General features: G+C 35.9%; 1 protein-coding gene across 6 annotated transcripts in view; it reads left to right on the top strand.

Annotated features, from left to right (window-relative positions):
* LOC135211170 (cAMP-dependent protein kinase type I regulatory subunit-like) overlaps positions 1-16,371 on the top strand; it is a 247,572-nt gene extending 231,201 nt beyond the window's left edge. For all 6 annotated transcript variants that reach the window (XM_064244368.1, XM_064244373.1, XM_064244371.1 and 3 more), the window contains 5 exons: positions 4,184-4,384; positions 6,913-7,132; positions 7,685-7,888; positions 9,758-9,845; positions 11,990-16,371. In XM_064244368.1, the coding sequence (XP_064100438.1) occupies positions 4,184-4,384; positions 6,913-7,132; positions 7,685-7,888; positions 9,758-9,845; positions 11,990-12,074 (798 nt within the window). In that variant the 3' untranslated portion in view covers positions 12,075-16,371. The remainder of the gene's footprint in view (positions 1-4,183; positions 4,385-6,912; positions 7,133-7,684; positions 7,889-9,757; positions 9,846-11,989) is intronic.
* Positions 16,372-16,711: the final 340 nt, after the last annotated feature.

Here is a 16,711-nt window from a genome sequence, read left to right on the forward strand (position 1 = left end):
GGTATTTGATTCCGTTCGAGGTAACCCCGCCCCTGACAGATCAACCATTACCCCACGTCACTTATGCCCACAAATCTCAGAAGGCCACTATTCTGCAGGACGAAGTGAAGAAGATGATGGAAAAAGGAGCTGTGCAACAAGTATGCAGTCCGACAAAAGGCTTCTACAGCAGGATTTTCCTGGTACCCAAAGCCAACGGGGAGTGGAGGACAGTAATAGACCTGTCAACGCTGAATCTGTTTATAAGGAAAACCAGTTTCAAGATGGAAACTCCGAAAACGGTTCTACAAGCAGTCAGAATCGGAGACTTTATGCTGACAGTCGATCTAAAGGACGCATACTTTCAGATACCAGTCCATCAGTCTTCAAGGAAATTTCTCCGCTTCAGTCTTGCAGGGAAAGCTTTCGAGTTCAAGGTCCTGTGCTTCGGATTGACAACGTCTCCTCAAGTTTTTACAAGAGTGTTCACCCTCGTGTCGGCGTGGGCGCATGCTCAGGGGATCAGGCTAATAAGATATCTGGACGATTGGCTGGTGATAGCAAAGTCAGGGAGAAATTACTCAGGGACAGGGCGGCCCTCCTGCAGCTTTGTCACAGCCTAGGTATTGTGGTGAATCAGCAGAAGTCGCAGCTGGATCCAAGTCAACGTTTGGAATATCTGGGAATGGTGATAGACACAACACAAGCCAAAGTATTCCCGACAGACCAAAGAGTAGAGAAATGCAAACAAGTGGTGAATGCCTTTCTGGGAAAGCAGACACAGCCAGCAAGACAGTGGCAGGTGGTGCTGGGAATCCTAACCTCCCTGGAGAAGCTAGTACCACAAGGAAGGCTACACCTTCGGTCCCTACAATGGAGGATGAAGGAGTTTTGGTCACCAACAGTAGATCACCCGTACGAGCAAATTCCCTTGTCGGCAGAAGTGAGGAAAGACTTGCTGTGGTGGGTGGACGACGACAATCTGACAGTGGGTGTCCCCCTTCAACAATCCTCCCCAGACCTCTTGCTGTTCTCGGATGCGTCACTAGAAGGCTGGGGAGCCCATATGGAGGAGTTGATGGTGTCAGCAAAATGGAGTTGCAAGGACAGAGAACTCCATATAAACGTGCTGGAGTTGAAAGCAGCTTTCCTGGCTCTACAAGAATTCAGGGAGAGAGTAAAGGGACACTCAGTGGTATTGATGTCAGACAACACCACAGTAGTAGCTTATATAAACAAGCAAGGAGGCCTAGTTTCTCGGCAGTTACATGTGATGACAGTTCAACTTCACCAGTGGGCTATAGAGAACCTGGTAGACATCAAGGCCAGGTATATTCCGGGAAAAAGAAACATAGTGGCCGACAAGTTGAGCCGCAGGGATCAGATTCTGGGAACGGAGTGGTCCCTACACCAACAGGTAGTGGACAGGATGCTCATGTTGTGGGAAGGACCGATCATAGACCTATTCGCAACCAGGTACAACAAAAAGTTGGAAGTGTATTGTTCAGTAGTCCCGGACGCAGAGGCAGTAGCAGAAGATGCGCTACAACACCCCTGGGACAATCTGGACGTGTACGCATTTCCTCCATTTTGTCTAATCCGTCAGGTTCTGAACAGGGTAATGCGGTCTCAGAACCTCAAGATGACCCTGGTAGCCCCGTTATGGCCGAAAGCAGAGTGGTTTCCAGACCTACTGGAACTCCTAGTATATGTGCCAAGAGAGTTACCTCCATGGAGCAACCTTCTGTGTCAGCCTCACGTGGAGAGGTACCACCAGTCGGTGAAGTCCCTATCGCTTCACGGGTGGAGACTGTCAAGTATCTCCTCCGAGAGCGAGGGTTTTCGCAGAAAGCAGCAACTCAGATGGCAGGTAATATCAGAAAATCATCTGCGACAGTATACCAAGGAAAGTGGTCAGCATACTGTGATTGGTGTCGTAGAGGGAACGTGTCTCCACTCGGTACCACTATTCAGCAGTTAGCAGACTTTCTGATATATCTCAGAACAGAAAAACATATGTCTGTATCTGCAGTGAAGGGGTACAGGGCTGCTCTAGCCTCAGTCTTACGAATGAAAGGAGTGGACATATCGTCTTCATGGGAGTTGGCCATGCTGATGAGGAGCTTTGAACAGTCATGCCCACCAAAGGAGCTAAAAGCCCCAGATTGGGATCTGACCAAGGTACTGAGTAGTCTGACAAAACCCCCCTACGAACCACTAAGGCAGTCCACGGATAGGGGCCTGACCTGAAGACAGTCTTCTTATTGCCCTGGCTTCAACCAAAAGGTGGGGTGGGGAGCTACATGGCCTCTCATATCTCATAAAGCACTCGAGAGGTTGGAGATCAATGGTGTGTGAGTTTGTCCCAGAATTCGTGGCAAAGACCCAAAATCCAACAATAGTAGACGGCAGATTCGACTCCTTTACCATACCTTCCTTGGCAGACTTTGTAGACAACGACAAAGCTGAAATGCTCCTGTGCCCCGTCAGGGCACTAAGGGAGTACTTAAAGAGAACAAGGCACCTCAGGCCGGGGTGCCAGAGGTTGTTCGTAAGTACAGGACGGAACAAGAAGGAAGTGTCCAAAAATACAATATCATTTTGGCTAAGGGAGACGATCAGAGATGCTTATACTGCAGAAGACAGAGGGTCAGATAGCCAGGTGGGAGCTAGAGCTCATGACATCAGGGGTGTGAGTGCTTCCCTGGCATTTAAGAAGAACATGTCTGTGGATAAAATTCTGAAAGCTGGCGTGTGGAAGCGTCAAACAACTTTCACCTCATTTTATTTGAAAGATGTTGCCCATAGATCCTTGGACACCTTTTCCTTGGGTCCAGTGGTGGCGGCCCAACAAGTGATATAGTTCATCCAGTGCCCCTGGCGGGTCAGTTTGCGTCTAGTCTAAGATGAAGGTATGAAAGTAGAAGAATGAATGGGATGACTGGTCTTTTTTCTTTACTACTTTCTTCCTACTCCTTTAACTACGGGCAATATGAAGGAGAGTACCGTCATGTGCTGGAACGGACTAGATGCAGGTGAGATGGTCAGCCATACTGTGAAGCTATCTTAGCTGATGATATACTTTTCAGTAGCAACACACCCCTCTGGATAATAAGGAAAAGAGGGGTGAAGGTGGATCCAGTCGCAAGGGACAAGAGTAAACAGTAGAATGGTATCTACACCCAGTGGGAGGAAACCAATAGATCCGCTTATATCTTTGGTCCTAGGTTCATTGTCCATTCTCTTAGAATTTCCCTATATATTCGGAAATGGATAAGGTGGCAAACTCCCAGTCAGTTGTAGAGACTTACCTCCCTCCAATAGTAAGTCTATCCTAATGTTAAGACCGAAGGTTTGTTTCGTGTATGAACAAATACCAAATTTGTAACTAATTTGTATTTTTCATAACTAACAAACCTGAGGTCTTAACAGTTAAAGGCCCACCTCGAACCACCCCTCTAGCAGTCTAAACTGGGTTAGAAATATAACTGATGGGTCACAGGTAGCCGTGGGCATTCTGGGTATACATGCCCCGTGACCTGGTATAGATGCCATTAGTCCCTGGATCTCACAAGTGTAATTTTAATTCTACCGGTTTCCAGCTTGGCGCTAGTAAATCCTAATGTTAAGACCTCAGGTTTGTTAGTTATGAAAAATACAAATTAGTTACAAATTTGGTATATTATGTTATTTTAAGAATTCCATTTTCATTTTCAACTCCTGCTTCACAGTCCAGTTTGTCCACAAAGTGATGGAAATTCTCTACCTCTTCCAAGACGTCCCCATCTATCACAACAGGGTTTTCATGTTCCCTTCATCTCCATTTGGTCTTTAGTGAATTTCAGGCATAAAAATTTCAACAACAAGATTGCACAATGTATTTTAATTAAGACTAGTAATTACATGATACATTACATACATTTTCATGGGTTTATCTTTAAAGTTTGTTTGAAACTGCTCAGGACATTGTTTTGGTTTTGTCTGCTATGGTAAACTTTGTGTTAATAAAAGGGCACTTGAGTTATTGAAAAGCATCCTTGACTATTATCTTAGTTTATAAAAATATTTCAAACTGCTTTTATACTTCTAAGATCTTTTTTAATTTGGCAAGTGCTTTCACTTCTGGTTGAAAGCCAAGTTTATGCTTGTTCTTTGCAGCATGAAATGGATATGACAGAATTTTTGTTATACTTTTTCTCTTTAGGTTGTTCCTAAGGATTACAAAACCATGGCTGCCCTTCAGAAAGCCATTGGTAAAAATGTGTTGTTCGCCCACTTGGATGAGAATGAACGGTCTGACATCTTTGATGCCATGTTCCCCGTGAATGCACTCCCAGGAGAAGTGATCATCCAACAGGGAGACGAAGGAGATAATTTCTACATCATAGATCAAGGAGAAGTGGAGGTTAGTATTTGTCAGAATTGGAAAGGGAGAGAGCGCATTACTGATTTTAACTTTATGGGGTTGGAGCATTATGTCATCAATGACATCTTCCTCTGTAAATGCAGATGTCATTTATAGAGAGGTATTGAGAGTAGTGATGTTAGATTTGACTAGCAAATTAGATGCAAGTTGTCAATCAGGTGAGAGTAGCACCTAGCGTTGCTGCTGCTAAAATTGTGTTGTATTAGGAAGGGTATCCAGGAACTTTTTTTTTATAATCTCTGTTTAAAATTGTGAACATGTATGATGCCTGAAATGGAACAAGGGTGGACATTCCATAGTGCAAAGGACAAAGCATGAGGAATCATGGATGGATTATTGTGTAGTGCAAGTTAGGGTAACACTAGTTCTAGGATTGTGATGGAATTCAGAAAAAGTTTCTTATTTTAATGAATATGCCAGTGAATTTGGAACTAAACACTGTGACAAAATATTTTGCATGAGCTTGGGCCAGATGCTACTTAATTTTTTTGTTTTTGAGTTTAGTACGTACAATGAGGAAAGTCTTATGGTGCACCATATTTTTTGTTTTTTTTTTATTCTTTATTTATTTTTTTTTTTTTTTTCAATATCCACAGAGACTGTCCAACAGTTAGCTATGATTATGTTGACTGTGACTAGGTTGTCAGAGGTGATGACTTTAGGTTTTAGATTTGGGTCTGTATTACACTGTTCAATTTTATCAAGGTCATGAGCAAAATTTTGTGATTTCACCTCTTACCAGAATATGTTCAAATTTGTATCCATTAAGATTGTCTACTTTATTTGCGCCCAATGGTATCGGATTAAATTTGTAACACTTTTAGTTTTTTTTTTTTTTTTTTTTTTTTTTTTTTTTTTTTTTTTTTTTTTTTTTTTTTTTTTTTTTTTTTTTTTTTTAGAGATAGAGGAGGGAGTTGGGATGGGGCAGTTGTTTACAATGCACTTCAGCAACCATGTGGAGTAGTTACTTAACATTTTTATGTATTGCTTTGTTTTCACTTCGGTAAGTTCAGTCAGAATTTGCCTTTTTTGTATGTTTTTCTGAGGTTTTAATCAACAAACCTTCCTGTTTAATAATACTAATGTTCCGAAGTCTTATTTAGCTTCATTGGATAAACGTCAAAATAGAATAAAGCATAAAGATTTTTTGTATGTATATTATGGTAAAGAAAAAATAATTGTAATGTGAATGAAAGTACTATGATGTAAATGTACTGCAGGGATTATAATGTACACAGGATCTTTGATAAATATAGATCAAGAGCAAAGATTCAACAGCAATTTTGGAGAAAGAACCTTTTAACTGCATAGCACCCAGATTAATACAGTGATTTGCTCGAAGAACTACAAACTGAAGACAACTTTTTAAAAGTAGTTAAGAGACAGTAAAACAAATGATTCAAGAACACTGCTGATATTAATATTAGTATTTTTGACACCTGGAAAGTGTCATACAATAAATAATAAAATTTTGTCATGTTTAAGGGTAGTCTTAATATAACAAATAAAAATGTTGTCCTTATGAAATTGTCTAAGGTAAAAATAGTACAGGAATTAGACATTTAGGTTAGACGTGATATTTTCTTACTTGTAAAGCAAAAGAAGATGATAAGCTAAAAGTGTACATTAAGCTAAAGAAAATTACACTGAAATTTGTATAAAAGTACTTTTATGCAGATTTATCGCATAGATTGTAAACGAGCACATGATCTTTGATAAATATAGATTAAGAGCCAAGATTCAAAAATGGTTTTGGAGAAAGAACCTGACTGCATATCACTCAGACTGATACAATAATTTGCTCCAAGAACTACAAAGGTGTGAAAACATTTAACACACTATTTAATAACATGGAGGGCTTACAACACAGTGTGTATGTGTTATTTTTATTTTTTTATTTTTTTTTATCCATGCATTGCTTTGTGCTCTTTTCACAAATCTTTAGACTGTTTTCAATCTGTCATCATAGTAAGAAGTGAAGGTGGATGACTGGAAGAATCTAATGTTGCCCGCACTTTACAAGTCTGTTCTAAGTTTCCTAGTACAGTAGGGGGAACTACAATATTGTACTGTTATCTAAAAGGAAAATAAATTGAATGAATGATAAATAGTTCTGACTCATTGCACTGCCTCTTACACTGCAAAATAATGCCTAATTCTCATGCACATAAAATTTGTTAATCTCTAAAATTTGTAATCTTTGAAGTACAATTCCTTGGCAACTTAAAGCATGCATAACAAAACAAATGTGGAGAGAACTTATCAGACACCTGGCCTTGTAAAGGAAACACACTATATAAATGTTAAGGATGAAAATTAAGAAAATATTAATTTTCTCAAATTCCGTCATGCACCTCTCTCTCTCTCTCTCTCTCTGGTTCATAAAGGTTACTAGTAGTGTCTGTTTTGATAGAAAATATTTGTCATAGGTGTGACTTAAGGTTTTGTTTTATTTACAATGTTGAGTTTGATCTTTTTAGTAAATTAAACATGAACTCTTTTTACAGATTTTTGTCAACGGTGAACATGTGACAAGCATTAGTGATGGTGGAAGCTTTGGTGAGCTGGCACTCATTTATGGAACACCAAGGCAAGCTACAGTCAAGGCCAAGACAGACACCAAACTCTGGGGAATAGACAGAGATTCTTACAGACGTATCCTTATGGGTTCTACCATAAGGAAGAGGAAAATGTATGAGGAATTTTTGTCCAAGGTGTCTATTTTGGGTAAGTGGTATTTCAGATCAATTAGCTGATATTTATGAAAGTAGTATGGCCCTTGGTTTTCCCTTTTTAACAGAATTTAGTATAATTTTATCAGAATTTGTGAAAACAGAAAATATTGATGCCATTCACCTACTTGTCCTGTAGGGTTTTTCTCTTTCAATTGAGTTCTGAAAATACGTTAATGTTAAAAAATGACTTCACTAATGCTAGATACATAGTGAAATGTTTTCAAGTTTCACAAGTCAGAAGGAAACATAAAAGTTTGTCCCTTTCCTTCCGACACAATTTTGTAATAAAAGTTCTGATCAGAAAACAATAGTTATTTATGGAGTCAGAAATGCACAAAAATGATTGAGAAGAATAATTTTACTTTTATGAAGTAAGTGATTTAGATAGAAGTATTCTAGAGATATACCTTTGTTTTCTAGGTGGGAATGTGAAATTGAAAATGTTAGTTAACCTTCCAAGAACATATTCCCCCTCAGACATGAGGGTTAACTTATTGAATGGCGATTGATATTTCTCTATATTTCAAGAATATTTTTTATTCAGAATCCTTGGACAAGTGGGAGCGTTTGGTGGTTGCTGATGCACTGGAGCCAGTGTCAATTGAATCAAGTGCAACAGTAGTACGACAGGGTGAACCAGGTGATGACTTTTTCATCATTGTTGAAGGAACAGCTGTTGTTATGCAAGCTCGCACCCCCTCAGAGGAACCTGTGGAAGTTGGCAGACTTGGGACCTCAGACTACTTTGGTTAGTAGCACATGATGTGACCTGAAGTTTACTCTAGTCTTAACAAGAATAGATGTTGTGTGAGTTTGTAAAATTGTCAAATTTCGTATATCATATTTCCTATTGGTACTTTTTTCCTACCACTATTTTGATATTAATGGCTAGATTATTGTCTTAAACATTTAACCTGGGGTGCTTTGAAAACATTGTACATTCTGATTGCCGAGAACCTGAAGTGCAGAATATCAAACAAATAGTTGACCAAGATGTTTACATTAAGTATAGTCATGTCTGGGAGTTAAAGCAGTAAGGTGTCATGAGGTGTAACATCCTATGTATTTATACTGTCAAAATATTCTTAACATTAAAGTTGGAGTTGCTGGGTTCTGTTCTCCTATTAACCCTTAAGATACCAAGGGTAAGTCAAATTCCTCCAAGGCACTTTATGAATAACCAAGACTTTCATTAGCATGGAATGGGTGAAAATATCTTGTAAATCATTTCTGTATTTCTGCCACAATGTTCCTTATTTTTTGCAGTCTGCTTTTAGATTGAAGGTCTCGTAAAATCTTTATCCATGAATTGTATAAATAGTAAAGGACATAAGTTCTGGAAATACTTGCAGTTGTGTAAATGCATCAGTTGACCAATACAATCTCTAACATAATATTTTTGATACACAGTTAGTATTATTGCAAGGAGTAAGATCAGTTCCCTCAGGCCTATATCTGTCCGTTGCTTCATCCTTCCCCAACCAGGTGGTTTACCAACACTTGAAACCACTGTTCTTGGATGTGGGAGACCCAGGATAAAAGCTACACCTTACGTTGAGTTGTCAGATAATTATTTATAGCCTATTCAAGCAATTTAAATCCTTTACCACCAAATTCATTGAAATACTAACATGTGAACTAATAATTTTCATAGGATGACAAGTGGACTCCACCCCAAAGTTGTAATTGCCACTTATCTAATGCTTGCTAGACTCAAGGGGTTAAGAAAAAAATTTTTGTAGTAACATTTTTAAAGGAAATAGTAAAACAAAGTGTTCTTTACTGTATTTAGTACTATGTATAATTTATGAAATCATTGGTAGTGTCCCATCTTTAAATTTTCTGCTTTCACAAATAATAGGACAGCAAATATGACACTGACAAACTAGCAATTCAAGATTCTTTGGAGCTTGAGCTGTTAGACATACTTTCACTACCATTAAAATAACACTCAAGCAATATTAGAAACAAACCCTTTGTTCTAGCACTATGAAAGTCAAGAAACTTAACCCTGTGATCTGTTAAGGTACCTAATGCTAATAATCAACCCATCAGTTAACTTCAAACAGTTTAGACTATTACTTCCAAAAAGATAACAGTGGATACTTTATGCCGGTACAACACCATGTAGTAGAAAATTCGTCATTGAGGAGGAAAATGAAAGAAGATGCAAGATGCAAAGATTTTGGGTTGGAGTACAATGAGGGTATCATATTATGAATGAGGAATTAGTGGAAGGATGTGGTGTAAAGAGATTAGTAAGGGATGAGGATCACTTGGTCTGAAAGCAGTGAATATGGAAGTAGCAAGCTGAAGTCTTATAGGATAATCCAAGAAATCATGGAAAAAGGGGATGGTTGAACAAGTAGACCTGATGGTAGTTTGGGTAGAAAGAGCATAGGACAGAGAAGATTGGAGATATAGATACATCTCTCCCCCAAAAAGGAAAAGACTGACTTCAAAATGCTTATGGTGATATTTTTTAATATCCTTTCTCCTATTCAAGTTATATATGGTGCTTTTTGTAGTGTTAGCAAGAATTTTGTGAATAGTTGAAGTACAGATTAATTATGTTTGCTTGTGACTTCATAAGAAAATTTTCATGTATCCATTCCAGGAGAAATTGCCTTGTTGCTGGATCGACCAAGAGCTGCAACTGTTATTGCTGATGGACCATTGAAATGTGTGAAATTAGATCGTGCCAGGTAAATATTTTTGTGCTATTTTCAGTTTTGATTAATCTACTATTTATAGTCGCAACATTCCCTTTGAGTACAGGGGCGCTGTGCATTAGTACCCGAAGCCCAGAATAGTACCTGTCATTTTTTTTAATGATAAAGTCTGTTTTGGGCCAGGTGGTTACTGGGAAGCTCAAAGCTTTTTGTACATACTTTAGATTGTAAAATTGGTGATAAATGTATGTTGTGTTATTAATGATAAATGTGACAAAATTGAGTAATACCAATACTGTTACTAGTACAAATGGCAAAGCTGAGTTGTCATTATCACCATTTTTTTTATTTCAGATTTCTAGGAAATTTGATAAGACTACTCAGTTATTCTGATTATTTGATCCAATTAATAATAACATTGACTTTTGTAAGTCAATGTGTAAATTGCTGTAATGCCTAATGAAATAAGCTAGTTTTCGTGACACTGGTGCAGTGCTTTTCACAGCAAATTTGTTTACATTATGGGCACCAGATAAGATTATGAAAAACTTGCCATCATGGGATTTTTACATTTTAAGTGACTTGAGTTGAGGTACGCTGTACATAGATGCCCTTCAGATTATCATAAAAACACCTCTGTGACGAATTACAATTTAATTTTTCAATCTACAGTATGAATGCTGAAATGTGTTTGGTCCCTGCTCAGTTAGGCATTAAAGAAAATTAATAACCTAATAAAGCATCAAATTGTCATCAGGACAACTAGAACAAATACTGTATACCTGTTCTTGTTAATGACTGCTAATGATTCGTTGCTACCTCTTAAAAGTTATCGTATCTAGTACATGGCAGTCAGTGTAGAATAATAAATCTGACAATAACCTAATCAAAAAGATTAAATCAATTACTGTTTTGAGGAGTACTAGTTCATTCCAAATCATGCCATATTGGAGTAATATATTATGATGTCTGTGAATTGGTCACACTCATTTGCACTAGGGGTATTTGATGAATAACCCACATGACCCAATCCCAGAATATAGACAACACATATGATTATCAATTGTCAAATCATCAACCAACAATGTATGTCATAGTATAGGAAGCAAATCATTGGAAGAAAATTTGGTGGTCTTCAACATACAGTTCAACTGATTTTTAAATTTTCAAGGTGCAGAACACTAAATATCTAATTTACTTAGGACAAACATCTGCTCCAACAAATAAGTTACTGCTGTTTTGGTGGCTTTATTAAATTATTTGCAATTAACAGTGGTGGTGGTGGTGGTGATGATAGTTTGTGGGCTGTAAACTTGAAGAATTTAGTGAAAAAGTAGGTTAGGTTAATCAAAGTGATTCATCTCCTCGAAAATTTTCTTCCTTGCTTCTGTGTTATGGGGCTGAATGACCCTTTGGGTCCTAGTCCCAGGTCTTAGACCTAAATCTCATATATCTATCCAACCTTGCTTTTATGCTTAAAACTTGCACTTATTGCTTGTTGGATTCTTATAGGTGTAAGGGATGTGTGCATGAATATGTATATTGTTATTTATAAGGTCAGAAGGACAGTGTTAATTGCTTGCCTTAAGGTGGATCTTGTAAAAGCACATAATATAGCACAACAAACTTCATAATTTTCAGTTCCACTTTGTAAGAATAACATGAAAATTTTTTCTAAAAGTGTAACTGTACATTACCAATGTGGTCAAGCAAAACTTTTAAAACTGCCAAAGTAAGTGAAATATTGCATTTTTATGACCCTAAAATTCTTATTTATTGTACAATATTTCATAAGATCATTATGCATCACAAGTTGCCACTTCTATCCTTTATAATTGTTGTTGCAGTTGAAATTCAAACTTATTTTATGGCTGTAGGCAAGTGTTGTTGTCAGGGGAGGGTCTTTTTATTTCTATGTTTTTGTTGATATCATTAAATGATAGTGATATTATTCCGATGTTTTCATTTAATTTTTTTTATTGATTTGTATTCCTATGTTTTCTTTTTTTACATAGTACTGTCATTTCTTTCCAATTTTCATTTTACACTATTTTCCTTCATGTCACTATTTCCCTTTGTTAAAAGAAAAAGAGCTTAATCATAGAAGTTTTTGATATTTATATTCTGTAGAATTGGGAGATTTTGGTCTTCATCTCGTCTTCTATTTCTCTTTTCAGATTTGAACGTGTTTTGGGTAGTTGTGCTGACATTTTGAAACGGAACATAGAACAGTACAATTCCTTCATTGCGTTGACTGTTTAAAATCATGGATGCTCTAGAATTGAATGGTTTAATACTATGTACACAAGTTTAGTCTGGCCTGTAAGCAAAATTTTATGCTCCTCTTAGGTGCTTCATTATGCTAATTTCATAAGGCCTGAACATCCCTACAGTCCAGGAAGCTCCTTGATTCATAATGTGTACAGTTGCATCATAAGCTTTGTAAGTACTAGTATAATTTCTGCACAGGTTTTATAATCAACAGTTATCTGTTTCATGGGCCAACACACTGTGTGTGGAAAAGTGACACATTTAGTCTAAATATAATCTTGTAGTTTTCCATGTGGTTCTAGGGGCCATATTTTGATATATTGTATAGGAAGCATTGTTTCTGATGCTAGCAATTTATGGAAATAACAAGATGTGCTCATTAAAAGAAAAAATTCTTAGCAAGTATCAAGTCAATAAGTATATTTATTCACATGGTTTATTTTGTTTGTTTTGGAATTATTTACATAAATCAAGGAAAGTTTTTCATGAACAGACATGAGAGAAACACTTAAGGTCCTGGTGGTTTATACAAAGAATATTTGGTCCATACTGATGGGATTCTCTTTGCTGTTAGAGGTCATCCAATCAAGAATCAAGTTTTCTTTGTTATTGCTTTCATGTTTTTGTAAGTCTTAATTTTATTGTTTTAGCTGGAAATAAAGGTGAAAAAAATCTTGGCAAAATGAATTGAAGTTTGTCATCAATTTATTGGCAAAATTATTTGTAAATACTGTATTAAGAATGATGAAACTAGTAAGATTGTGTTGTTGACCATTGGACAGAATATATGGGAAAGCGCCATTAGCATTTCTTTGTATAATTTTTACAGGGTGTTTCAGAGTTGTTTTGCTATTTTCTTTTTATATAATATATATAAATATTTACATTATATATATATACATATATATATATGCAACTCAAGGAAACTGCTTACATAGTAATGTAGGAGCTGATAGCTTTTTCCTTGGTAACAGTCCAGTGTTGTTGTAGGCTTGTAAATGCAGTCTTAATTAATTAGCATATGTAATTTACAGTTACAGATCACACTTGCAGTCTGATGATTAGCCAAACAGGCACAGACTTTACTGCATTGATTTCAAATGATGTAAAGTCAGTATTTTCAGTGCTTGAAAGTGATGTTTTTGATTGGATTCCAAATATCAATAGCTTTTATCATAAGTAAAATAACGCTGTATAAGGTACAGATATCTTGGATAAATTATTAGTTTCTGTGTTAATCCAGGTCCCTGTAGAGTGTTGTTTATACTTGGCCATGTAATATACATGAAGTCAGGAAGCACTGTAATTTTGAAATGTATCAACAATACTACATTGGATGTGACTTTTTCACTTAGAGAATGCAGTAATTGAAAGTTTATTGCTGGGAAAGCATCACATTTATGTAGTCAGTTTTTTTTTTCTTCCTTCTTAAATATGCTTTCACATGTCCAGTCTACCAGTGAAAAAGCAATGATATACCCTACTTAATTACTGAAAACTCCTCATTTTGACACTATGTTCCAAATAAATTGTCACTAAAGGGAAATTGGATAACTTGTCAGTATCTATGGCTCGCTTGCATTGCTTTGACATGCTTACCCCAGCTCTTTCCATAGTGGATCTTAATTTTTTTTTTCCTTTTAATCTATCTCTTTGAATGCACCCCCACTAGGACACCTCAGTTGTTAGCTGATTAAAAAAAGAAATAAGAACTGTATTTATTTTTCATATTCACTGATGTCCTTGTGATATTCAGGTTAATATAGTGCCTAATGAATTTATTTCCTTGTAGGTGACCTCTTGTGCATTATTTATCAAATCTATTATGTACTGTAGTTATGTAACTTCCCTCACAAGTGGAGTATTTTCTGCTATTCCTTTCGTTTGTCAGAAAAGTAAGAGAGTATTATGTGTTTTGAGTATTGTTTTGTAGGTAACAGGAAAGTAAGCAGTATCATACAATCATACGTAGTTATTGCTAAGATGAATGCGAGCAGTTATTTTTTTTATATATATATAGCAAAATAGGCACAGTGAATATAAATAATTGGAATAAGGATCTTAAATTATTATTATAGAAAAACAGTAAATAGCAACTTTGATTAGCGATTTGATTAATCATTAAAGTGTAGAAACTAGTAGTGTAAGAAATTTTCAGGGATGGGTTAAGGTATTCATTAAAACAAATAATGCAACAAAGTATCAGAAATTCTTCAGGACGTAGATCTTTGAAAGCCTTTTTCATGTGGCATCTTGTACTCGCATTATTGTATACATAACTATGGTGTTAATCAAGGTTAATGACGCAAAGCATTATCCACACTAGAATATATTGTCAAATCAAGGCAAATTGTAGTTGCTTTTCCTCTACAGTGAGGTTTTTTCCATCTTGTTTTTGTTTTGAAAATCCATGCAAGAATTTAAATATAATAAAGAACTTTTTAAGAAATTGGTTAATTATGGTGTATATTGGGACTGGGATATGTATTGGGAACATAAATAGATTGTAGCTTTGATCTGGTGTACATTAATTATGTTTAAAATTTTTAAGAAAGTGACATGAAGAACCTCACTGTGTCCACAGCTTTTATTTTCTATTTTTTTTTTCTCTCAAACCTTAGAGCTAGACTAGAAATGGTGAATTATTGTGCTGTCATTAGAGTATATACCCTCCATGTGTCCCCCTGCTGGGAAGGGGGCCATGTAGAATAGAAATGCTTTTCTGTGTCATCCTCAGATTGGAATAGGTGAAGATGAAGGGAAGAATTACCATTAGGTATGCATGTTAACATTATCCGTGTCCTAACATTGTGAATGGTCATCAAGATTTACTTAGGCTGTCATAGAATTGACAAGATCCTAAAAGGTTAGATCACTGCATTTCAGTGTTTGGAAAATTGTTGTTAATCATTTCACAGTAGTCGTTGGTATCCATGGACTTATGTCAGTATATAAATTATAAAACAAATTTACCACTTCAGTTTGCAAAAAATTTAATGTTTGAAAAAATGGATAGGGGAAGCATGAAAGAATCCTTGTAAGTTTTAGAAACAGTAGTGGTTCTTCCTTGAGTCCTCAGACTAATCCTAATCTGTTAACCCTTAAAGCTCCCCTCCAGTTTGCTCCTGGTGAGTAGATGGAAGGCTCCCACGGCTATTATGTGCACAAAAATTTATATATAAATATACAGTATATACTTAAATATTTACGGTATCCACAAACTGCTCATCTGTAAATCTCCTTTCATATGTCTTGCATGTAAAACTAATTGGAGGAACAAATTATACTGGCTTATGAGTTTAGAAAATTTTAATAAGATTGGATTTTCAAGATAATTTAACTTTGAATTTTATATTTATTTTGAAAGCAAAGTGAGATGATGATGATGATTCATTTAGCAAAACCTTTTTCATTGATTTTGGCTTAGCTTCTCCAGTGGGTAATCCTTTAACCTTGTGTATTACTGGATAGTAATATGTGGGATTTGGTCATCACATGAGGTACTGATCTTCAGTACAATATTTAAAAGTGACATCATCGTTTCTAAGCATACTGGTTCTTTTAGTGTAATAACACAGGCACCAAATTGTATATCTGGGAATTGGATTTTTTATTTTTCCATACATTAGTGGTTAGTAGTCTTATACGTATTTAAAAATTAGCTCTTTATCTTTTGTTGTAACAATAGCTTAGTAGCCTTGTGTACACATTACTCTTAAAAGCAAAGATGATAATAGCAGCATCTTATAATACAATCTTAATTTTTCATATGTAGTGGTGTCAAGTTTACCATTTATTATTATTATTATACTTGCTATTTCCATTACTAATAGTATGTATTATTTTGGGAGAATTCCAAACTAAGATGGAAAATATTTGCAATTTAATATTTGAATAGGTTATGCTAGCAATGCATTGAGTGGTGGATAAATTTTAGGGCACTGCTTGAAAATACAGAGTATTTTATGTTTCATTTAGGTTGTATAATTTCTTTGCACTGATTCCTTAACACCCGTTTTCATCAGCGAGTGGAAATGCAATAGACACGTAATTGAAGAGCTTATTACTTATAATTTAGCAAAGAAATCTTAGATTGAACTGTTAACAGTACTGTACTGAGGTGTTTTTATTGAACACGCATCATAACTTGAACAGTGCCAAAAGTGTTTTGTTAATTGAAGAATTGCAAAATTTTATAAATATTAATAATAGTGATCAATAATAATTTGTCTTACTTTGTAGGCTTTTGTGTCTTTAATATATGCTGCCAAATAAAGTTTGAAGTATTCGTTGGTGATTTTATTGGAAAAGACCCAATTGATACTATAGGTATAGAATATTTCAAAAACAAATATTTATTTAACCTTCCGCTGTTTGTGATGGGTTGATTATGAAGCCATGGATTATTGCAAACAGGCTTTGTATAATTGGATTGTCTCTTGCCATTTCTCTAAAAGGAATGCACACTGACAGAATATACCTTGTAGGAGTTACATGGCTTACTTGAGAATTTATATATTCTATATTTGAGCATAGTGAGAGGGTTTTTTGATTTGCAAGGATCTTTTCTTTCTGTTAAAATCAAGTTAACTACGCTTTTTCTTGTCATTTCATCTTTCTTATATTAT

This window comes from Macrobrachium nipponense, chromosome 4, assembly GCF_015104395.2.
Source record: "Macrobrachium nipponense isolate FS-2020 chromosome 4, ASM1510439v2, whole genome shotgun sequence".
NCBI classification, from domain to species: domain Eukaryota; kingdom Metazoa; phylum Arthropoda; class Malacostraca; order Decapoda; family Palaemonidae; genus Macrobrachium; species Macrobrachium nipponense.